Raw genomic sequence first — 24,667 nt, forward strand, 5'->3', positions numbered from 1 at the left:
ACAGATGATGGAGGGTGCCTACACTGAACGACAAATCGTTCAGTGTAGGCACTGCAGGGGAACAGCAACGACGGTACGATTACAATGTTGTAATCATAGTGTCGTGCCGCCATTGCCTAGTGGATGTGCGACATAACACTCATCACAGCCTAACCTTAAATTGTCCTAACATCAACTGTCCACATTCTCTTGTTGACTTTGTCATTGTGAATGTTGACATTCAGACCATGACGACATTCTTGTGCTGACATTATGAAGGTATACCAATCATTGACTTCTGGAACAGTATTGCCTGATTCTCCAGCTGAAAGTTCAGCCTACAATTAACCAGGATGCTGTCATATGTGTTTGGCATGACTCCCTAGCGGATTACCCCTGTTTTAGGTACTTTGTGGATGACTACTAGTCTGTAATGAGCGCTCTGGGCTCAAGTTACAAAATGTGTGAGCCAGACTTATGTTAGCATTATTTTTGTCTGCTCTCAGATTCATATCAAACAAAATTTAGTATAACAACCAAGCTCTTGGGCACAAACCCAATTAAAGCTGCACAATGTCAGAAAAAATGAGTCGCCTTACTCATGCCAAAAAATAAGTGACAAGAACATGCGCTAAAACCAATGTTCACCCAGGTATAAAGTCCAAAATACTTATAAGCATAGTCCTCTGATGAGTTGCTTCTTATTTGTTTCTCCAATCACATGTAAATAATACATATAAAAACACAATAGTGTGCTATTGTCTCTGAAAAAACTATTCATCAAAGCCCAGTGAATAGCAGGAGGAATGGAGCGCTTCTTTACACAAGGTCCTAATTGTAAAGACAGAGGTACTCCCCTCAAAAGCCGGAAATAGAACCATGTGTCAATATTGAGAATCTGATGCTTACATAATGCTTACTTGCAAGTCTGTGGTGTAAATACACGTAAAGGTTTCTTTTCAACTCCACCTCACAGGCTTCCACTTTCTACAATATTCATCTTTTGTTTATCCACTGTAATCTGAATGGCCATAATGTCTCCGTCATGGACCTTGTGTAAAGAAGCCCTCCATTCCTCCTGCTATTCCCCCGGCTTTGTTGAATGGTTTTTTCAGAGACAATATCACACTATTGTGTTTTTTATATGTTTATTTACATGTGATTGGGGAAACGAATAAGAAGCAACTCATTAGAGGACTATGCTGATAAGTATTTTGGACTATATACCTGGGTGAACATTGATTTTAGTTCATGTTTTTGTCATTTATTATTTTTTTTAAATAATGCTACACACAAATAAAATTAAAGGTTTTACTGAATGTACCAGTCCTATTTCATTAAAGGAAACATTGTTGCCATTTGAAATCAAATTGAATGAAATAGCTGCAAGATGCAAAGGTCAACTATAGGTCACATTGATTTTAGCATGGCTAGTACTGCAAATAACTGATTTGCCTGCAGTAACATGAAAGCTTTGCTTCTCCCCCCTCAGACTCTGTGGTTAGTCTCTGAAACCATATGGTATGGAAACGTGTGTTTGTCACCATGACCACCCAGACACAGGTAGACTCTAGTATCAAGCATAAATTATTAATGATATTGATGTTGAAATATGACTGGCGCAAATTTAAAAAAAAAAGGTTCAGCACAGAACTGGGAAAACCCTCAGCAGCCAACAAGTTATAGTAGTGGCTTAATGGGTAGGAAGAGACCCAGAATAGGACAGTGTCCTGAAGACCTGAGGAATATAGCACATGAGACAGCAAATAGCTGTTTGTGTGGAGTTAGGGTAGAGTGGATGGGTTGTAATGTGGGTGGAGAACAGCTTATAGAGACTTCCTCCTCGTTTTTGGGATCAAATGAAAAGAATTTGTCAGACGACGCAAGAAAGGAATTGACTACGCCTGTGCTCGGGGATAGGAGACCATTTCACATCCAATCTCGTCCTTGAACTAGGAAGCAATATCTTGGTCATTCATGGTGGTCAGAGGGGTTGGCGTAGGAGAGTTGAGAAGATGTAAATGCTTTAAAGGATTATTTTGGATTTAGAAGCATGAGTGGAGATAAAACATTGGAAGCATGATTGGTGATATCCAGGGCATTTTCGTAAAGTAAGAATTATAGCATAATAGGCAAAATGGTAATTTTATATATGGCATATTTTATACCCTAATGTAAATTCTAAGGATAGTTGAAGTCACTAGGAAGTGTTATTACCATATAAAGTGCAAGAGCTGAGTGCTTAGTTGAAGGACAAAGAAATCAAAGGTGACTGCAGTTAGAGTTATGTTAAAGGTAAGTGTTCCTAATGATCATAGAAGTGAATGCACCAGAACACACCTATATATGTGCACCCCCTAATGTCCCTGTGGACTTCCTTTAAACTATAAAAAGCTTTAAAAATGTACTATAGACTGTACATGTTTGTTTTAATTAATAAAGTACAATCAGCATCAAGAACTACAAATCTATATCCAGAATCTGTTTTTGAGTCCTCTTGAGTGTCTGCTACGCTATACACTATACACTGAGAACTGATGCTATTGGTGTCCCAGAAGAGTGGCACATGGACATGTGGTGCCTCAGCTGAAAAAAAAATGTTGAACACTACTTTGTTACAATACATAAGGTTTGCAGACCATTCTCACAACTCAAGTGTGCAATTTGTGCTTATTTAGTCTATAGACTGACAGTCTGTCTAATTTATGTTCTTCAGTAACGTGGTATTGTTCTCACTGCTTTCTCGTAGGTTTTAATTTATTTAGATGCACACTGTGAAGTAGGGATTAACTGGTATGCACCATTAATATCGCCCATCACCAAAGACAGGTAAAGTGCAATTGTGTTACGAAGCCATACGGTTTATAATTTAATATGTAAAATCTTCATTGTACTGAATGAACAAGTAACAGAGAAAGAGTTATAGCTTTGCACTCTAAAGTATAGGACAATCTGTAATATTTAGCATTTCTAGACTTATGGGGAAAACAATATAAAATTCTTTGCTGAGAGAACATAAAATGTTATTTGTTTGTTATGTAATTAAACGCCTCTTCTTTGTGTCAGTGCGGCATGTACACCCACTGGGATAGCTGCAGTATCTGAAAGCGCACACCAAATTTTCTCATGTTATGCTGCCTTCCACAGTCAAAGCAACAGAACACTGCAGTACTGTCCAATTACACCCCTTGAGTGACAGCTCTCCCAGGCTAATGCCTTTTGTAGAGTCCTCTTCTGTCTTCTAAAGTCCTGCGGCAGGTAATTGTGTTCTTGTCATGGGTCAGAAGCCCGACACGATTATCTTGTCTCCTCTTGCATCATTGTTGAACATGACTACTGCCTGTATAACACTGGGAATTTTGGGGTATCTGTGATTCATTATTTTCAGACTTCTTAAGGAGGTAGAAAGGCAACTCACAGTGAAAAAATGCTGGATAGTAGAATATATGTAATAATGTAGCATATAGTGGAAATTAAAAGTACAGCATAAGAGGAGTATATTCACATAAAGGCCATAGGCCAAAAGCTTTTTTTCTTCACAGGAGGCAGCTGAATTTGAGAATAATAGCTTACACTAGATGGTGCCATATGCTATATGTAATACGTAAGTGCAGAAATGATAACTACAAACATCAGAACTACATTTAACACATAAAACATTTTAAAATTCTCTTCTTTAAATAACGGACCTCTTTCCCCATGGCCAAGACATCGTACAATGGACCTGATTTAGGGTAGTATGCAAACCCTGATGGTTTGCGTACTACTACGATGATAGAGTATCGGCACAAGATGTTTACTCCGGATGTGCTGGTCTTCTACAGCGTGATCTCTCGCAGTTCCCCAAAGCTGCAGCCGGATTGTCAGACTGCAGCTGTTTGGGGGTGGAGAGTGGGCAGCGCTAGCCAGTGTTCCTGAAAATGGATCCTGTCGTCCCCGTTTTCTAGGAGTGCCGAGGCCATGGTCTGTATCTTCCTATACAGATTTCCTGGCCCCAGCTACAGTTCAGTAACCAGAGGGTTACTCAGATGGCCAATGGTCTAGCAAGTAATCCGATGGATGCGTCCTCAGACGCAGCTGCTGATCACACAAGCATTCAGGAGGCGTCTATTTACACCAGATGCTTCCTGCTGCATTAGCATATGTTAGCTAACTGCTTACAACTCATCTGACACTATATTCTCCTATGGAGCTTGCGTTGACTTAGATTTGCGCTGACTCGCCTATATTTCCAAGTGCTTTGGTTTGCACAGCAAAATGGCAGCGCTTTTGAATGTACATCCAGATGTCTGTGGGTTGCGGATAAATCGTAATTTGGACGATATCGAAAATATTATTATCCTAATTCCATGTGAACTAATGCAGTTTGTTTGACTGGGTATCTGTAAACCCACTAGGATCATACCCTATACTGTAAACTCATATTGCCCCCATACCTGCTGGAAGAGGAGCTCTAACATTGAGGACATCACATGAACTAGAGAGACTTGAGTTTTAGGTCTCTTAGTGAATAAAACACAAGGTACAGTACAGAATGCATTGCTTAATAATACCCAACACTACTATGGTGATACTGTTCACATCTACTGTCCTCCACAAGTCTTGGTTTTGTGCTTTAGCGTATACATTAAGCTGCCTGACACAATCAGAGCGTTTACATAGTATTGGTCTCACCACAGAAATGACATACCTCCTGTGTGACATATTTCAATCAAAATCTAATAAGCAAAATGAAAATAGTCTATAAACTGGAGCCCGAGCAATTCCATTATAGCTACATATTTAATTATACTTTTTTGCAAGCAAGTGCTAGTGATCAGATGATGGTTGTTTATTCTTTTTCCCCCTACTGCCTTATCCTCAACCTCCTCTTAATGGGTGCCATATTTGCACTGATTTGCATGGTTGTAATAAGGGCATTATTGTCTCTTTAGTACATGTGAAACCAGCCCAGGATGACTAGCACTGGAGCCGGTTGAAGGGGAGGATAGGGAAATATATGGCAGTACATTTTTTTAATGATTTATTTTTATCCTATTAAAAGTACATCCCTTTTAATGATTAATTTTACTTTTACAATGCTATTTCTGTTAAATTGAGACTGTTGCAGAGGTCAAGGGAGGTCATTTGGTTTTATGAATAGCCGCTGAATTTGCTTGATAGTCATGAAATATACTGTATATGGGATCTATTATCTAATTTGGAGCATTTTGCCTAAATATTAAGTTGAATTAAAAATATTTGCCCATCACTCCCCATACCATATCTGGCAATCTCTTCCTCAGTAAATTGCTTAGCAGTGCTCCTCGCAGTAAGCACGCGATCATATCTCTGTATGATGTTATCTTGAAGCAGCACAACAGTTTCTTACTATTTTATTCTTCTGATTCTCTGATCTTTCTGGATCACAAGTTTATGACATATAGTAATAAGTGTCATACAGTCATTTATATAAATCTGATATATAGCTTGCTAGGGAATCGGTATGTGTTACCGCCGGCTCTAAGTCGGCTTCCTGACTACATACCTTTGCAAGGCGATTTTACTTATTTTAAAATGGTACATGATGATTTTAGGTATATTGGTCACTTTTAAATGTTTTACACTGCAATATCACTTTCTTAATGTAATGTTGCTTGTCTTGTTCCTGTTGTGAATACTGTGTTTTATTCTTTTCCTCCTGGATTCCCGGCAGAACTGCTTGTACTGTTCCACTAATAGATTACATTGATGGCAATGTTTATACCATTGAACCACAACAAGGTGGGGATAGCGATGGTTTTGCTCGAGGGGCCTGGGACTGGAGCATGTTATGGAAACGAATTCCATTAGGCGACCGAGAAAAAGCCAAACGAAAGCATAAAACCGAACCTTATTGGTAAAGAATGTGGTTTTATTTATTATCCATGTTTTGTCTAAAACCAATTTCTGTTTTTGTCCCCCTTTCCCTGTTTTCCATGATGTTTCTGTTCATATGTTTGTCCTCCGTGTCAACCCCTCCATCCTGCATCCACTACAACTCCGCAGAACTGCATGCACTGTACCACTGATAGATGTCATAGATGGCAACAATTATCATTTAAGTGGACAAGGGGGAGGAGATGAAGATGGGTATGCTAGAGGAGCATGGGATTGGAGTATGCTATGGAAGCGGGTGCCCTTGACCAAAAAAGAGAAGGATATGAGAAACACAAAAACTGAGCCATATCGGTAATCACTAATCCAATTCCAGGTTTTTTTTCCATATGACCTACTGATATACTAAATTACAGCATGCCTGCTTTCATCTCTCCAAATCTTCTGCTGCAGTCCCACTTATCTGATGCATGTACAGTAGGTGTGATTTGCCTAGAATGGAATTATTATTATAATGCCATATCTCTCACCTGGTGTTATTGTGCAGTGCCTTGATCACTGGATTTCCTCTTACTAGACAAATCACCCAAAAATACAGTTCAAAACTCTTATAATGATTTATTTTCCAAAGCTTTACATTTAGAATACAATTATTTTTTTTTATTTTCTTCTATTTTATAATGTACATATATCAAAGATACAAATCAACATAATAAACACGCAACATTGACAAATGGTTATCTCCTGTAAGTAGATAGTGTTGCAATTCCTGTATCATAAGTATTACCCTGTAGACTGTTCAGTTTCTTACTCTGTGTAGGCCAATGCAAATGTAAAGGATAATAGGTTCCATGACCATTTAGAGGCAAAAATTCCTCACCACTTTGTGGATTACTGTTGTAATCTGTACCAGCTTGTATACACTGTATAGTATATAGTATTCCTTGTAATATGTTATGTGTTCCTAAAGAATATTGTAGCGATGACTTAACTATGCATTAATCCTATACTGCGTGATTTACACAGCGCTATTCACTTGTGTAATATAAGGATACTGAAAGTGTCCTCAGAGTATGTGTGTGTGTGTGTGTATATATATATATATATTATATATATATAGCCATGGATTATCTGTCTTTTTTGTTAATAGCTTTATATAAATAAATGATAATAATAATAATAATAATTAGTTTACAAATGACACAGTACAGACATTAACAGGTAATGATTGTGTACACGTATATGAAGAGAACAATAGAGCACTCTAGTCACAGCTAAGATAATGAGAGCACAGTGACATTCTGCAGAGATCTAAAGCTGCCCATACACAGTGCGAAATGCACCTTGGGACGCGACATCCAATGGCCGACATATCGGACAATCCCCACACACAGAACGATCCGCTTCCTGACTGCCCGATATGCCGGCACCCCACTCCCCTACCCGCATAGCGCTGCATGGGACTGTACTTCGCATCCCCAGATTAAGTGAACATGCAGTGAGTTATGGAGGTGCGATATACGACCCCATGGGAGCACGCACTGGCCGATATCATGCCCACACACGTTACAATATAGCAGCGATATCGTACCAATCCGTCGGATCGGCTGCTATATATATATACCTTAAGTATATGAAAAAGCTAAGAAGTTTACTGCATACTGCAAAGTCAAGAAAATCTCTCTCTGACTTTTAATACTATGATTTGTTGAAGATATGTACTCTATTTTTATATATATATATTTTTGACTAAGTGGGACTGCAAGATTTTTCTTTTACTGGCAAAGCTGCTTGTGGTGATTTGCCCTTGCAACACATTGCCAGTTCTCTTGGACAGTCACGGACTGTTAACTTGTGACTCCTTTTCTGTTTGCACGTAACTTGTTCTATTTTAATCTCCCCTTGCTCAATTTGACAGATAGCAGCTTACTTGTGCTGCAGATGTGGTGCTTGGTTACCTTCTAATAATATTAAAGCTCATCCCTTTCAACACTTTACTAACCTCTACATTTCTTGTGCCTATGTGATAAATGTGCAGAACTGTATGTTTTGATTTCTGCACTGGAGGAAAGTGTAGTTGTCACCGTTATGGAAGAGGTGATATGTAATGTAAATAATATAATATGTGGAACTGAAGGTGAAACTCGATGCTGCACAAGTTTCCTCAGTAAAGACGTGCATTCTGCATCTCACTAAGTGTTTATTAGACAGGATTCTGACCATAAGATAAATTGTGTGCTGCAGCAGCACCCATCTCTGAATCAGCTGTGACTAGTGAGAAATTGCCTGAGGTGCTGGCATTATGGTGCATACACAGTAGACGATATGCTCCCTGAGCGATATCGTGTAGTGTTTCCTCGGCAGGGTGTGCTCAATGTCGTTCATGACATTGAGCACTCCCGCTGAATGATATAATTAACGATATCGTTCAGCGCCAGGCTCTCTCCCCCATTCCATAACATGCAGCAACCTGACGACATCGTCAGGTTGGCCTGCATGTTAACCCGATGAACCATGATGACGAACAACCCGCGGGAACGCGCGTCGTCATTATCGTTCATCGTTTTTGTGTTAAAAATGGCCGATAAAGTGGACGACTGAACGATATCGTTATCGTTCAGTCGTCCACTTTAATCGCCCAGTGTGTACGCACCTTTAATGTATGTCTTGGAAATCCACAGGTAAGGTAACAGTGGAGGTTCTAGATGAGTGTTATATGCGAGAGCACAAGCTTTTAAATAATGTCACTAAAGTAGAGTTCTACCTATAACTTAACATACATTACTCCACCCAGTAATACATTTATATTTAAATTAGCTGGTTTACTTGAATAAGGTATACCATTGTCTGGATCTTCAAAGACATGAGTGTCCCAGCCCCTGTTTACACATTAAGCAATATACCTAGGGTATTTCCACAGAACAATGCTGCCAGATTGTCAGACACTCTGTGTCTGCTCTATAATAGAAGTACAACACTCCTAGCATAGCAACCTGTTGTAGAGTTATTTCATGTACGTATATTATATAGTTAAGTAACGTGTAGCTTTTGATGTATACAGAGGTTTTGTTGCTCTTTAGCACATCCAACTGCAAAATTTTAAGTTCCGGATTTAGTTTTCCTTTAAGGAAAGTCACGCCATATTTAATTATAAATACTAAATTTAGAGTTATTGCCTTGTTAAAAACATCATCACAGAAGTTCCCATAAATACTTTGCAACTGTGTTTGTTTTTTGAACGATTTTCCTCTACTCCTCATTTGACATTATGGCCTACATGCATGACAATTCAACTATCCAGCCAGTCACTAACGTACCTTCTAAGTTTACAGCACAGTTTGAACTATGCATGTAACATTCACCCTAGCACTGTTATACACTTGTAACTCTTTGTGCACCATGAAAAAAAAAAAAAACACTTACCATCATTGACATTTGTAGGTCATTAGTCCTTGTTTTCCATGATCTTTTCCACAGATGACCATTAGTTATTAGTTATTTATTAATAATTGTAGAAAGAATTTTATTAATAGGCACAAAATGCATCTCAGTACAGTTTTGAGAAGTAATTTTATTAATATTACAAATGAACAATGCCTTTCCTTTTTGCTCAGGAAGTATTGAATCTCATGTTAGAATTGAATTAATAAAATACAAACGTGAATATTGATTATGGACATATAGCTTTTAATCTTATTTCTTTGCTTATTGACTTGCAGTTTAGTCTTTTACATCTGCCTGCATTTCATCTTTATGGATTTTCTCACTTTCTGTGCATGCTCGAATTTTCCAAGTTTAATTAGACTGTCTGTCTTTGTATTTAAGATATTTAATTACACATCATATGAAAGGTTATTCTATGCATTTGTTCTCTAGGTCTCCTGCCATGGCTGGAGGATTGTTCGCTATTGAGCGAGATTATTTCTTTGAGTTAGGTCTTTATGATCCAGGGCTTCAGATCTGGGGAGGAGAGAACTTTGAAATTTCTTACAAGGTACTGTACATTAAAGGAACTTTATTTTCTGGCCATGTATGCAACTTTGTTTTTACTGGGGTGAATACTGTGTTTTAAAAATAATGGTCTTGTGTAAAGCTGATCATACACTGTAATGTCAGCATTACTGAATACTCAGGCCGATATTGTAACTTATGTGGCCTCTAAACGCCCTCAGTGAATATAATCATGTATGTTGCTCTATTCTGTCAGAAGATCACTGTGGAGGGCCATTATGTGTGGTCACCTTTCAACTGCACAACTAGTCCCCTCTTATACTAGAATTGATCTAGTATAGGGGTGGTCAACCAGTCAGAGGCAAAGAGCCCAAAAATATCTGTAGGTATGTCAAAGAACCAAGATCATGCGCGCACCAAAGGTGCACATGCAAAAAGAGGTGTGGCCTTGTGCCAGCTAGGCCATGCCCCTGGTATGATTGTTGTAGGAGCATGTAAAAGCGTATGCACATAATCACTGTGGAGATAACTATTAAAGGAAAAGAAAAAGCCTTAACAATATTAAAAACATTGAAAAGAAACATAAAATAAACTGAAAAAGCCACATCCAGAAATAATACACTGCAAAAGCCACACACACCAAAAATACACTGAAGAAGCCACATCCACAAAAAATAACATTGAAAAAAAACAAACAGATTTGCATAATACAATCCAGCCCCCCATGTGTCACTCCAGTCCCCCTCATCTGTTACTTCAGCAGCCTCTCATATGTCACTTCAGCCCCCCATGTGTCACTCCAGCAGACCCTCATGTGCCACTCCAGTCCCCCCCCCCCCCCTCTCTTCCCGGGCCAATCCAGCCTAGCCATCCTCCCCCACACTCCCTCCCACTCCACGGACCTCTCCAGTCCCCACATGTCACAAATATAATGAAAAAAAAACACAGCTCTTACTTTGTTGCGGACTGCCTGTGTCACGTAGGTAAGCTCTGGCATCTGTGTCCTCATGGCTGCAAGTTCAGTCACAAATTGAGCTCCTCCTCCTGTTTGCGGTGTGACTTCACCATGTCACCCATACATGCCTCCATAGTGTAGCAGACTGCTGCAACAAAGGACGAGCCTCATCTGAACAGCTGCCTGCCTATCAATGGAGGCAGTCAGTGTCAGTCAGGGGAGCCGCATGGGAACAATGGTGAGCCACAGGTTGGCCACCGTTGATCTAGTCATTCAATCCAAGCAGACAAATGATCAGATCTCATTCAAATTGGATATTCATCCTATCGCTCAGCTGCAGGACCAGCCTGCGTGTAGCCAGCGTAACTGGCTTGTCCACCTACTTAGATGTGTAAAGGTCTGGAGCGCTGGGCAATCTTCAACATTGCAGCTGTTGCTGAACCTAATGTCCCATGACTTGGCATGTGAATATTAGCGTAAGGGTTTATTAGTGATTATGCTTAAACTCCTTCAGTCTTTGTTGTATAATCCTCTCTCTTACTTGATTGCTTAGGAGCAGGAGAAAGCACGTTCCTTCCGTTTTATAGCTTTTAAAACTTGATCACAAGCATGTTTTCGCCGTGTAATGTCAACACGGAGAAAATTTAAATCAAGACTAAAATAGAGCAAAATGGTGTTACTCTATATTATTCTTCTTTGGTTCTGGTATGTTCTGTTTTTTTTTTTTTTTTTCTAAGCCTATGGATCACGGATTTCTAAGCCTACTGAAAAATGTGTGTTCTGTGAGGAATGCTCTAGAATGCAGCGGATCTCATCTAAGCCTTTCTGGTGATGGAATGGGGATCATTTACCAAAAATAATGTGATAAAAACTAAATTAAAAATGGGATAAAAGCTTGTCGCAGCTTTTTTTTCTTGATTTTACTCCCTTTGCATTTTCACTACCCAAAAAGCAAAGGCAGGACATGGCCACTTAGATGCTTTGCAAGATCATTTGAAAGTATATGCTGGGAATGAAAACTGAGTGGGTTATAAAAGTGAAAAGGTCAAGTAAAATCCTAGTTTACTGTCACATTTAGTCTCCCCTCATTCATTAATTGGATAATTTATATTTCTCAATATATTTCTCTGTTTAGCTTTTATAAAGCTCAGGAAAGTGATAGGACAACAAGGCCATCTTTAGTTCAAATATATTTGTTTTACTCGAGCAGTTGCTTTATACTATATGCCCAGACTGAGCCACTGGCATTTCATTAGACAAAGCAAATGAGCAGTGAACAATCCATGACACCTTGCAAGATCAGGAATGCCTCTTGCTGTTTATTCCTCATTCCTTCATTTTATAGCTCACAAAACAAAACCTTGTGTTAGTGAGTTAAACATGTTTGCTAAATCATGACTCTGTACATGTGTGTGTATACAGGTTGAGTCTCCCATATCCAAATATTCCGAAATACGGAATATTCCGAATTACGGAATAATTTTGGCATGACTGAGGTAATAAAACCTTTGATTTTTGATGGTTCAATGTACACAAACTTTGTCTAAGGCACAAATTATTAAAAATATGGTATAAAATTACCTTCAGGCTGTGTGTATAGGGTGTAAAAAACACATATATGCATTCTGTGTGTATATTGGGGTCCCATTCCCAAGATATTTCATTATGATATGCAATTATTCCAAAATACGGAATATTCCGTTATCCAAAATACCCCTGGTCCCAAGCATTTTGGATATGGGAGACACAACCTGTGTGTGTGTGTGTATATATATATATATATATATATATATATATATATATATATATATATATATATGTGTGTGTCAGAAATCCACTGCACTCACCATACACAGGCCTGGGATGCAAGTGGCTTGTGACCACATTGCTTAACCACTTAACTGACGAATTCTTTTTCAAAAAACCTCTCCAAAATTGTCGGTTTCTTCTATGATTGAATTAGGTCAAGAACATAATTTTAAACTTATCCATCACTATTTTATATTTAAAAAAATATTTTTTTAAAAGACAGTATACCATAAAAATAGCAATTTGTATGTTATACTGCAGTGATGGCCATTGACAGCTGTACCATCGATGGTTCAACCATCGTTAGAAGCCATCAATTGTTTAGTGATTGGTCGAGGAAATCTGTGTAGACCACAACTGCCGATGTTTCAGAAACATCGATTGAGGGTTGCCATCGATGGTGTAACATTGATGGCCATCAGCAATGGCAAACCACTTGGTTTCAGTCAGACCATCGATGGTTTACAAACCATCGATGGTCGGTTGCCATTCCAAATCAGAGGCTCTGCGATATCTATCGATTATTTATATATATATATATATATATATATATATATTATACACACGGGCATAATTAGGGAGGAGGAGGAGCTGCAGAGGCCGGAGGGAGTGGCCCTGAACATCCGCCGCTGCTTCTACACAGAAGTGATCACTGTAGAGCCGGAGCCGCAGCGGGAGGACGTCCCGCTGGCGGTCCGGATACAGAGCAGAGCGGCGGCTACCAGAGCCGCCGCTGCTGCTTCTTACTGAAGGGGTGGGTCCGGCTGCCCGATCACTGCTGGCCACAGTGATCGGGTCACTGTTGCTAGCCCATGGAAGTTCGCCGGGAGGGGGGTGCTGACGGTGCCCGATCACTGTGGCCAGCAGTGATCGGGACACAAAGGAGGGGGAGCCGCGGATGTAGAGGGACCAGAAGGTCCCTCTGATATAGGCAGCAGTGGGAAGATTAACTTCCCATAGCCGCCTAGTGGCCATTTCTGACTGGTCGTATCAGATACGACCATGTCAGGGAAAGCCAGGTCTGGTATGGTCGTATCTGATACGACCGTGCCAGGCAAGTGGTTAAATAAATAAAAACAGAAAACTCAGCACTCAGCTGCAAATAAATGAGGTCCTGTGATGTGGACTGCAGGCTTAAATTAATTGATCAATCCATGAACCAAAACCCTATTATTTATGTATTATGGTGAGTGCTTAAACAAATGAAAACAGAAAACTCCGCACTCACCATTGTTAAATCAATGTGGTCACAAGCCACTTGCACCCCAGTCCTGTTAATGGCGAGTGCAGGTTTGCACCCCGAATCTGGGAGTGGCGAGTACAGTGGATTTATGACTTTGTTTATTTGGTTAATTTTTAATTAACCTTTTGTGATCACAGCTTTCTCATGCACCCCTGTGCAAGCTCATTTATAATAACCTGTGTGAGCTGCCTTTTTGGTAGTATGATAGAAGCTATGTTTGGTGACTGTCTTGCCTTTAAAAACCATAAGCTAGTTGGCAGTTAAGCTTTAAACCAGTTAAAAAAAAAAATCAGTTTAAACTCTGTGATAGCAGCTACCAGGTTTCCATAAGTATGACAGATGGGACCTGCAGAGAAATGGGGTCCTGTGATCTGGGCTGCAGGCTTAAATGCAATGACCAATCCATAAATCACTCACCATAATATATAAGTACATGGGGTTTTGGTTCAAAAATGGTGAGTGCTGAGTTTCCTGGGTTTTATATATATATATAGCTAAGTACTAATCAGCCACATAAATGCATCCCATTATGCATAAACTACCATCATGCTGTACTTAACTGTGTAAAATCTACATAGCGCTCAGAAGCAATCATGTGATACTATACTGCATCTTGACAGCAACATCAGGGTCGCAACAAGGGGGGGCTGGAGATGCACGTGCATCGGGTGCGCCGCTGTTCCCAGTGCCAGTGACCTCCAGCCTGGCGCTGCAGAGAGGATCCAAGCCGGACGTCCGCTGGTAATATTTATTACCAGCGGGCGCCCGGCTCCTTCTCTGCAGCGACGCGGTGTAGCCGGAGGCTGGAGTTCTCTCCCGAACTCCAGCTTCCGGCTCTCCCCACGGGCACTATGGGGAAGACGTCATGACGTCTCCCCCATAGTTCCGAGGAGCAGCCGGCGGACCGGACGCGACGCTGGATGCAGGAGCAGGGTTCAAGGTAAGTATTTTTTTTTTAATAAGCTGCACTACAGGGGCATTACTATGGGGGCATGGGCATTACCACAGGGGCATTATTATGGGGGCATGGGCATTACTATGGGGGCATGGGCATTACCGCAGGGGCATTACTATGGGGGCATGGGCAATAAGGGGCATTACTAATGGGGCATGAGCACTACAGGGGCATTATTATGGGGGCATGGGAATTACCACAGGGGCATTACTATGGGGGCATGGGCATTACTATGGGGGCATGGGCACTACAGGAGCATTACTATTGGGGCATGAGCACTACAGGGGTATGTGCACTACAGGGGCATTACTATTGGGGCATGGGCACTACAGAGGCATTACCACAGGGGCATTATTATGGGGGCAGGGGCATTACCACAGGGGCATTATTATAGGGGCATGGGCATTACCACAAGGGCATTAATATGGGAGCATGGACTCTACAGGGGCATTACTATGGGGGTATTAATTTATGGGCATTACAATATGGGCACTACTACAGGGGAATTGCTATATGGGCACTACTACAGGTGCATTACCTCAGGGGACATTACTATAGGGGCACTGCTGCAGGGGGAATTACCAGGGGGGCGCCAAATTACTGGCTTGCCCCTGGTGACAAAAATCCTAGTTTCGGCCCTGGCAACATCAGACCAATACTACTTTTGTTTTCATTTAATTCTTATTCTCAGTGTAGTGTCTGATTTGTTGGTTCTGGGCAACAACTTTTTTGTGTTTGTGCCATGTTATTAAATAAACTAGCATAATATATATATATATATATATATATATATATATATATATATCCCTTAAATGGCTTGTGGCTTACAAGCAAGCGCTTGTCGAGATGTTTCCCATTGTACCTGAGAGGTGAGGTGCATGTAACTTTGATTTAATGGTGTGTTGGGTATATATGCTAGTGTAGGACTTGCAGAGAATTGTGGTCCCTTAATGTGCTGCAAACTTAAATGTTTTGATCAAAACATGAACAAAATCGCCATGCTTTTATTTGCTAGATACACACAGATTTGTTGTATGTTATTAATTATTAGCGCCAGTAGCAAAAGTCTTTCTGTTTTGTATTCAAGTTGTCACGTTGAAATCAAACAAACAGACATAACACCAGGGGTAACTTTGCTTACAGGTTTGCTCATGCTAATAAGCCTTACATTTGGTCTGTTTTGTGTGTTCGCTAATTAGAGAATACATTGTAAACCTCAGAGCTCGATCTGCATAAGTAAATCGTGATTGTCTAGAAAGACACAACCTGGAGCATCTTTATTTTGTTAAAGAACTACCTACAAACACGCATAATAAGAATGTACCTAGAATTGATAGTATTGCAAAGTCTTCACAATGGGTGTGTATGTATGTGTGTGTGTGTGTGTGTATATATATATATATATATATATATATATATATATATATATATAATAATGGAAAATATAACGTTCGTCAGGGTGAACCTTTTTGTTCACTTGTACTCTGACGAAAATGCAGCAAATAGAGCATTGAAACATTGGCGCATACCCCGATCGGGGCTCCTCCTGAAGCAGGGAGTAAAGAGCGGCTTGAAATAGAACACGTGGACGCCTAGCAGTGACTGCAAGTCAGGATGACGTAACGGCCGGAAGTGGGGCATAATATGCCGAGCTAAAGAGACACAAACAGGAAGTGGGGCATACAAAATAATAAAAAATAAAAAACAAAAATTCGGAGCTTATGTTTAAAAACATTACCCTTCTATGCTCTTTCTCCGCTTTTCCCTTACACATAGATGTGGTATATATTGTTGATATCTGATGTGATTAGCTGCATTATTGTATGTACTTCATGCTGATTTTGTAAACAGGAAGTGTGGCCACGATTGCATCCACCTGCACCAAATTGTCTTAAACCATTTGGGCTATAAATAGAGCTACCTGTTATTTGTAAACCTTATCCCCTTGAAGAAGTCCGCTGGAGACTAAACGCGTTGGGAGCTTGTACCCTGCTTGACTTTATCTTCCTATATACCTGAACTAAGATAAGATATCCATTCATATGCACTTTTATCAAAATTTCCATTGTACTTATTTCATCAACTATCCATTTTTATTTGTTCATTGTCATTATTACTGTATTTTCATGTATGTTTTTATGCTTGTTCATATTAAATATCTATTTTTTATCATATATATTTCTGGTTATATTCTACTTTGCACTTTAAACCATAGTTTTGTATTTCTTAACTGGTAAACATCAGTCACTTATATTTATTTGATGCACTTTTAGCACTTTAAGGCGCTCTGACCTGATCACATCGTTATATATATATATATATATATATATATTAATATTACAGTCACAGAACCAACACTCACCCTTCCAGGAGTAATTGGCCTAGGTGCTTAAACATATATAGATAGAAGATTCACAGCAACACGAAGGCACTCCAGGGCTTCCAGCAAAACACCACACTGCACAGCTTTGCAACGTTTCAGTTTATTGGCTAAACCGGTTTAGCCAATAAACCAAAACTTTGCAAAGCTGTGCAGTGTGGTGTATTGCTGAAAGCCCTGGAGTGCCTCAGTTTTGCTGTGAATCTTATATATATATATATATATATATATATGTGTATGTATATATGTATATATATATAAAATAATATATTTGTTATCAACCACCCTTATCCTGCGCCTACGCAGAGAACTAAATTTAGCAGCTACTCATATAGATTCCCCTGTCAGTGGGACTGGATAATAGAACCGGAAAAAGGTCTGTGAGAGAGCGCTTGAGTAACTTTACAGTTTATACTGGAGAATTAATAAAAAAAGAAATACACACATGCAGTCTATGCAACTGAGGTCTGAGCAGAAAATAGGGCTGCGCAGGTGGGGTAGATGGGTGGAGGAGACAGAGCGGTGTGAATGGGGGAGACAGAAAGGCGTGGAGTAGGGGGTAGATTAAGCAGTACAGGTGGGGGGGGCAAAGTTATGCAGATGGATGGAAAACAGTGGTGCAGATGGGGGGGACAGAGCGACGTGGATGGGGGGGTAAAGACAGAGAAGTGCAGATGGGTAAAGTCAGTTTGGGGAAGATGAGGGAATACAGACTGGCACAAATGGGAGAACACACAACTGTAGGGATTGGGGAAGACAGATTGGTGCGGAAAGGGGGTAGACAGAGCGGTGGTGGGGGAGACTGAATGGCACAGTTGGGGGGGGACAGTGGTGTAGATGTAGGAAGAAAGGGTGGCACAGATGAGGGGAAGACAGAGCGACGTGGCTGGGGGAAGGTAGTGGTGCAGATGGAAGGAAACTGAGTGCCACGGATGCAGGAAGACGGGGTGGTGCAGATAAGGGAATACAGACTAGTACAGTTGTAAGACCACAGAGCAGTAGGTATTGGGGAAGATAGCGCAGCATGGAGGCGGAGATACTGTACATGCATAGACAGAGTATGATAGTTTTAGCAATTAGGGAGCTGAATGTGTATTCAAAATGAGATGGATGTATTGAGTGAGAAGGATGTTGGAACCCAGTGGGATTGTTGAGGTGCCCGAATGGGAAGGTTGTGGGCACTGAGTGGGATGTGTGTGCCACATAACTGCTCAGACCTCAGTTGCATAGTCTGCATGTGTGTATTCCAATAAGCACGCAATTCTGTGACTTTGCAGCTCCACCATTTTGTGAGTGACAGCAATCTCACTCTTTGAGAGTGCTGAATCTGCAGTTAACCACAAGGTGTGATGGCATACCATATCTGTATTGCACAAGGAACATGTCTATTAAGGAGTTAGCCTTAAAAATAGGAACTTCATTGCTTTTTTTAGTTTGAGTGACAGAAATTCAGGTTTTGTGAAATTTCAGATCATGTCCAAGAAGCCTTAATGGGACATGTGAAACAGTAAGCTATATACATGCAATGGTGCGGCTCTCAAAGCTTAAGATGAATAAATAAATGCTGCGGAAGGCGCATGTGATATAGATATATCTATATATATATGTCTATGCGTGTATGTATGTATGTACAAGTTAAATGATACTTAATATTGTATTTAACACCTGTGTATGGATGAAAGAATACAGACCCTGTTTGTAAAAAGCCACAAGTGGTACAATTAGGACATTTAAAACAACCCAATTTGGGGCTCCCCAGAAAAGTTGTTTTCCTATTTTTACCAAATTGTGAAATATCGTTGTGTGCTACATAGTTTTTGAGGTTCTTACCCCTTCGGCAACAAGACATGAGAGAAAGTGTTGTGTAACGATTTTAACTCCTTATCAGAAGTGATAATGGGCCACAGAGACTTAGCCTCGCGATTAATAATCGTGCTCATATGATTACATTTATTAACCCAGATGTGTCTATTGGCTGTTTTCTTAGGTTTGCTGATATTATTAGACAACAGTAAATCTGGGGGGGATAGCTAATGCTTTACATCTAGCAAATTCCAAATCTGCAATTTTATACCCTTTCTGCCTAAACTTCTCTAACATCGAATGTACACTATGTATTTACATATTCATGTTTACATTGACATGGTGACACAACTTCCGGTGCGACTGCCTGTGGGCGCCGCACACTAGGAGGAGCGGACACATGTCGAGAGGGAGTCTTGTTATAAAGGTCAGTTATGTTTCACATTGTTTGTATTAAGCTTGACAAAAGCGCGAATAAACACGCTGAAACGTTGCTTCACACAGCTTTGGATTATTGATTGATTATATGTCTCTGGAGAGCCGCCTTTGGAGATATATATATATATATATAACTGTGTGTGTGTATATATATATATATATATATATATATATTTTCACAATGTGGTAAGGTTACTGTAGGGTGTGTGGTGATCAGAGGTACGTGACAGTTTTAGTCCCACTATGACAGATATTTTGGGCGATCAATTGATTTGCCAATATATTGTGTGTGTCAGCCAGTGTGTTCCAGTTTGTCGATTGACAGATATGTCTGCAGATATTTTTGTCCATCGGCTATGCAGCACAGCCAATGTGATATGTTTGTGAACGACGCCGTTCACAGACCCATCTCTGGTACGTACGGCATGACGGGCAGCAGAAATATTGGCTGATCAGTTGATCGGCCAATATATGTGTCACTGTGTACCCAGCTTAACTCTGCAGATTTCATTTAAATGTGTTTTACAATGTTTGTGTTGATTATGTGTTCCATTTAGGAATTACAATTGTTACTGTTTCTTGCAGAGACTAGCCTGTCTTGTTTTATAACTGAACTAATTATTTGCTTTTGTGTTGGTTAAAAAGGAAAAGACAAAAAAAATCCCTTTACTGTACTGGCATCTCTAAATTGTAATTACTTAACAAAAGCAATCTTCGTGTATGCAAATTACGGCAAGCTGTTCCATTGTCTTTACACCTTCAACACATTGGAGACATGTAAGTGAACTGTACAGCCAGACAGGGATCATTTTCTCATGGACCATTTAAAATGCAGGGCTAATAGCAACTAATAGTTTCCACAGTGGCACAGTGGCCATGCTACAGAGGGTGCAGGGGGTGCGCTTGCTATGGGGCCCGGTGGCTTAGGGAGCCCGCCAGCCCATCAAGCATCCCCCTGCACCCTCTGTAGCATGGCCGGCCAAGTAGCTGGTGCAGCTGGGAACGCTTATAGGGGTATTCAATATGAAACGTAAACTTCGCTGTCGAAGTTTACATTTCATATCGGAGGTTTTACCTGGGATAAAGTATCGGGCATGCGCCCGCTTATCCCCGTATTCAATATGAAACCTACGAAAACGGGAGCCTGTGAAGTGGGATTTGCGTTAAATTACGAAATTTTCCTTAAAAGAATTGTAGGACCCCCCTAAAGCTGTAAAAACATGGGGGATAACTATGGGTACCCCCGTTTTAGCCTGCAAATGGAAGTCGGGGATTTAAATAGCCGCAGCAGGTGTTTTTTTCCCGACATTGAAGAGGTGTTGCAGAAGAGCACTTAGGTTATTTTTTTTCGTTTTTTTAAGTGGTCCCATCAAATTTGGGGTACATGAAAATGGGTACTAGCTTATTTTTATGTCCCTAAAGTAAGTTTTTAAAAATTCTGCATCTACGCACCTGCCGCTAATAGCCTATTCTAGAATACACCTGCCGCATACTTGCAGAATAGCCCTGAACCTATTTCCCTATTTTTAAACACTTTTTTCCCATTTTTTTTTTTCCACCCCAATTTTTAAATTAATTTGTTGGGGTGTCCCTATTTTTTTTTTTTTTAAACTTTTTTTGACACAGTTATTTTTAAAATGTCATTCCCAGGGGTGCAGGCTATTTTTTTTAAGCCTGCACCCCTAAACCCCAATTCTGCACTTTTTTTCACCACCTATTCAGTGGTGAAAAGTTATCCCCATTTTTTTTCAAAGACTTTTCGAACCTGCGAAAAGTCTTTGAAATTGAATACAGTATAAAACTAAAACCTGCAATAATGATGTCATAGGTGCGATATTAACGCAAAAACTGAGTTTTTGCTCCATATTGAATTCCCCTATTAGTGTCTGATCGCTTCAGAGGCCAGCGTTCCCAGTGATGAAGTGCGCAGGTAACATCACCCGCAGTGAGAGGAGCCTGCGTCTGCTGCTGGATCTAGTCAGATCCAGGCAGCGTCTATGCAGGGAGCTGGTGGCATGGACTAGAACGTGAAGAGAGGTAAGTACTGCACAGGGGAGGGGGCCACAGCATAAGGGGCAGTAGTAGGGGCATTACTAAGGGTACAGAATAAATGGCACTGCATTGGGGCAGCACTGGGGGCACAACATAAGGGGCTTTGATACAGGGGGCACTGCATAAGGGGTACAACTACAGGAGGTATTGCATAATGGGCACAACTACATGGGGTACTACATAATGGGCACAACTACAGGGGGCATTGTTAATGGGAACTCCATAAGGGGCACACCTACAGGGGATATTGCATAATTAGCACAACTGCAAGGGCACTGTATAGGTAGACCTATGGGGGCCTAGAGGAAATTTTGCTATGGGGCCCCCATAGCTCTGGTTACGTCCCTGAGTTTCCACCTTTCTTGTAAGATCATTGAATTATGTTTGTATCTCAGAAATAAAGTTTTATGAAAGAGGTCATCGCATATAATTTGTTTTTGTGTATATAGAGAGAGAAACACACGTAGATGTAGGTTTGTGAACAAAAAAATCTAGGACGGCACTCCTAGACTTTAAAATTAATGCATTAACAATGTTCTTGTTCTAATGCAAGATGTTGCCATTTAGGTTACATGGGGCACCCACCACCTTTTAGTGTATGATCGATAAAATTTGAAGGCCGCATAGACTGTATGCTGCTGCTTATTGCAATGATGTAGTACTCTATAGTCCTACTTAATAGTCTCACGTACCCAGGGTATAAGCAGTGTTGGGCTCCATCCGTGAAGCAGGATTGACAGCCAACCCAAAAAAGTGTTGCTTAGGGGTGAAGTTGGTGAAGTTTCTTGGCTACACCATAGGCAGAGTTTTGATAAGCCCCAACTTAATAAAATTGAGGCACTACAAAATTGGCCACGACCCCTATATAAAAAATTGGAACACTGATATAACTAAATATCTAAATCAGGCACAAAAATGTATGTGTGTGTGTATATATATATTTATTAAAAATTAATTGTTACCCATATTGCAGCTCCCAAAAAGGTTCTGGAAACACTAAATATACAGCAGAAAAAATACACATAGCACTCGCGAGCGGGTCTGAATCAGGCCCGGAATTTACACCTTACATGTAATAAAACCACTTTATATGGCCAAAAATAATTTAAATATATAAAAAAACTAGTATAGAGTAGGACGAAATAGCCTCAAGAAGAACAGATATAGAGTCCACTATGCTTTTAGAAATCCATTTAAAATTCAGGGATCCACTTTGTGAAACAACATGTACATATATCTCCACGTATACAATATAAGGATCAGTAAGCCCAAATACTGGCTATTCAAGCTCAACCTCCTCACCGTGAATCAACCTCACCACCTTGCAGATCTTGATCCCCAGTACTCTGTCCCGCAGTAGCAGTGGTGGGAGGGCAATACCTCAGTGGATTACGCACCCGTGAGCTGTACACGCATCCACCTGATGTTGAAGATGGAGCTGTGTCAGTGGGAGCAACCCATCATCGGCCGGTGTTTAGGGAGGGAGACACAGGAGTAGCGTAATAGATCCAAATTGCTTGTATCCACAGGGTCCCGTTTGTTCTAATATAAATCACCAGAATCTGTGGCAAGCCTGCGGATAAGTCCTTGACCGGTCTCTCCATTATAAACGTGTAACGGTTTCTTCAGAATGGTACCTACTGTATATAAAAAGCAGGTGATAGCCTTCTTTGGAATTACAGGGTATTATAGAAGATGGCTATCCTTGGTAAGGTCAGTCAATGGGACTGCAATGGTGTCAAAATTGGGTAAACAGTCAGTTATGGTTAAGTAGAATTTTGAGGCAGCAAAGGTTTCTACAGTTTTGATGACACCTGACTTAAAAAAGGAGTTTGTTGTACTGATAGATGCATCGGATGTAGGGAGAGGTGCTGTTCTGTCACAGAACAAAGATGGTGACGTGCATCCGCTTATTTATTCAAGTAGGAAACTGAATGTACATGAGATAAATGATGCCACTGTAGAAAAAGAAGCATTGGCAAATAAGTGGGCATTAGAAACACTCAGAATACTACCTTTCGGGAAGAAGATGTAGGTTAATTACTGATCATACTCCTTTGAAATGGATGCCTGAGAATAATAAGATGGTTTGTGCATCTTTATCGCTGCAATGCGATGCAAATAAGACGCACAAGCAGACTTTGCTGAGTAGTATGATATGCAGCATGTGTATGTTCTGTGTGCGACTGTAGCTGTATACAAAATGCTATGTTACAGTGTCGGCAGCTGTTTTCCACACCAGGTTCCATTGTTATGATTTTACAGACTCGACCGCACACAGAACATACACTTCCGGGTTGAAGACAGGACCCTGAAGTACACCTGCAGCCTTTATTTGTTTACAATAAACCAATTCCATTAATCCTGAAAATGATCCCACTGTTTACTATAATGCTTGCAAACAGTGGCATAACTAGGGTGCAAGGGGTGCGGCTGCTGTGGTGCCTGAGCTGCCTCTGTTGCTAGCTGCTACCCCTGCACTCAGTCACGCATACAAGGTGGGCCGGTCCAATCAGGGTTGCTGAGTGGGGCCCGGGTGTCAGCGATGTTGACTTGGTGCCGGCCTGCCAGCTGATTACAGCTGCCACACTGGTAGGCAGTCCTGTATGGCTGCCAGTCCGCGAGCTCTGATTGGCTCGCGACCGGCGCTAGATTAAAATTGTGCAGTCGCTGTCTGTCCGGGTCTGACACAGCCTGCCGATGCACCAGCTGTAATTATCTGGCGGCCTGTCCCCAAATCCACACCTGCTTGCTGGTGATGGCACACAGGGGGAGGCGAGAGGCTGCTGGAGGGACACAGGGAGATGAGTTGCTGGGGGGCATGATGTGTAAGGGGCACAATTATTGTATGGAATCATGTGTTATATTGGGCTCTACTACTATGTTGCATAATTTGTAAAGGGCATTATTATGTGGTACAATGTGTAAGGGGCATTACTGTGTAGTGTAAGGACCAAAATGGTGGCATAATGTATAAGGGGCACTACTACTGCATGGCATAATGTGTATAAGGGATACTACTGTGTGGCATAACCTGAATGGACTCTGGCACAAACCAGACCCTCCAACATGCCCCCTTCCACCAGGTACAAAATGCTCTGCTCCTGGACTTCCCTCTTAATGTATGATTGCAGTCACCTGTGTTGAAACACCCTTTTAATCAATTAAGTAGTTCAACACAAGGGACTGCAGTCCAGTCCAGGAGCAGAGCATTTTGTACCTGGTGGAAGGGATCATGTTTGGAGG

General features: G+C 40.8%; 1 protein-coding gene across 3 annotated transcripts in view; it reads left to right on the forward strand.

Moving 5' to 3' along the window:
- GALNT7 (polypeptide N-acetylgalactosaminyltransferase 7) overlaps positions 1–24,667 on the forward strand; it is a 155,059-nt gene that overhangs the window by 100,405 nt on the left and 29,987 nt on the right. For 2 of the 3 annotated variants that reach the window (XM_088448462.1, XM_088448464.1), the window contains exons 5-7: positions 2,729–2,808; positions 6,007–6,189; positions 9,712–9,829. In XM_088448462.1, coding sequence (XP_088304588.1) covers positions 2,729–2,808; positions 6,007–6,189; positions 9,712–9,829 — 381 coding nt within the window. Of the gene's footprint in view, positions 1–2,728; positions 2,809–5,674; positions 5,858–6,006; positions 6,190–9,711; positions 9,830–24,667 lie in introns of all 3 variants that reach the window. The other variant, XM_088448463.1, reaches the window with a different exon arrangement.

The sequence above is a fragment of the Taudactylus pleione genome, unplaced genomic scaffold (genome assembly GCF_031769625.1).
Source record: "Taudactylus pleione unplaced genomic scaffold, aTauple2 ptg000021l, whole genome shotgun sequence".
NCBI lineage: Eukaryota > Metazoa > Chordata > Amphibia > Anura > Myobatrachidae > Taudactylus > Taudactylus pleione.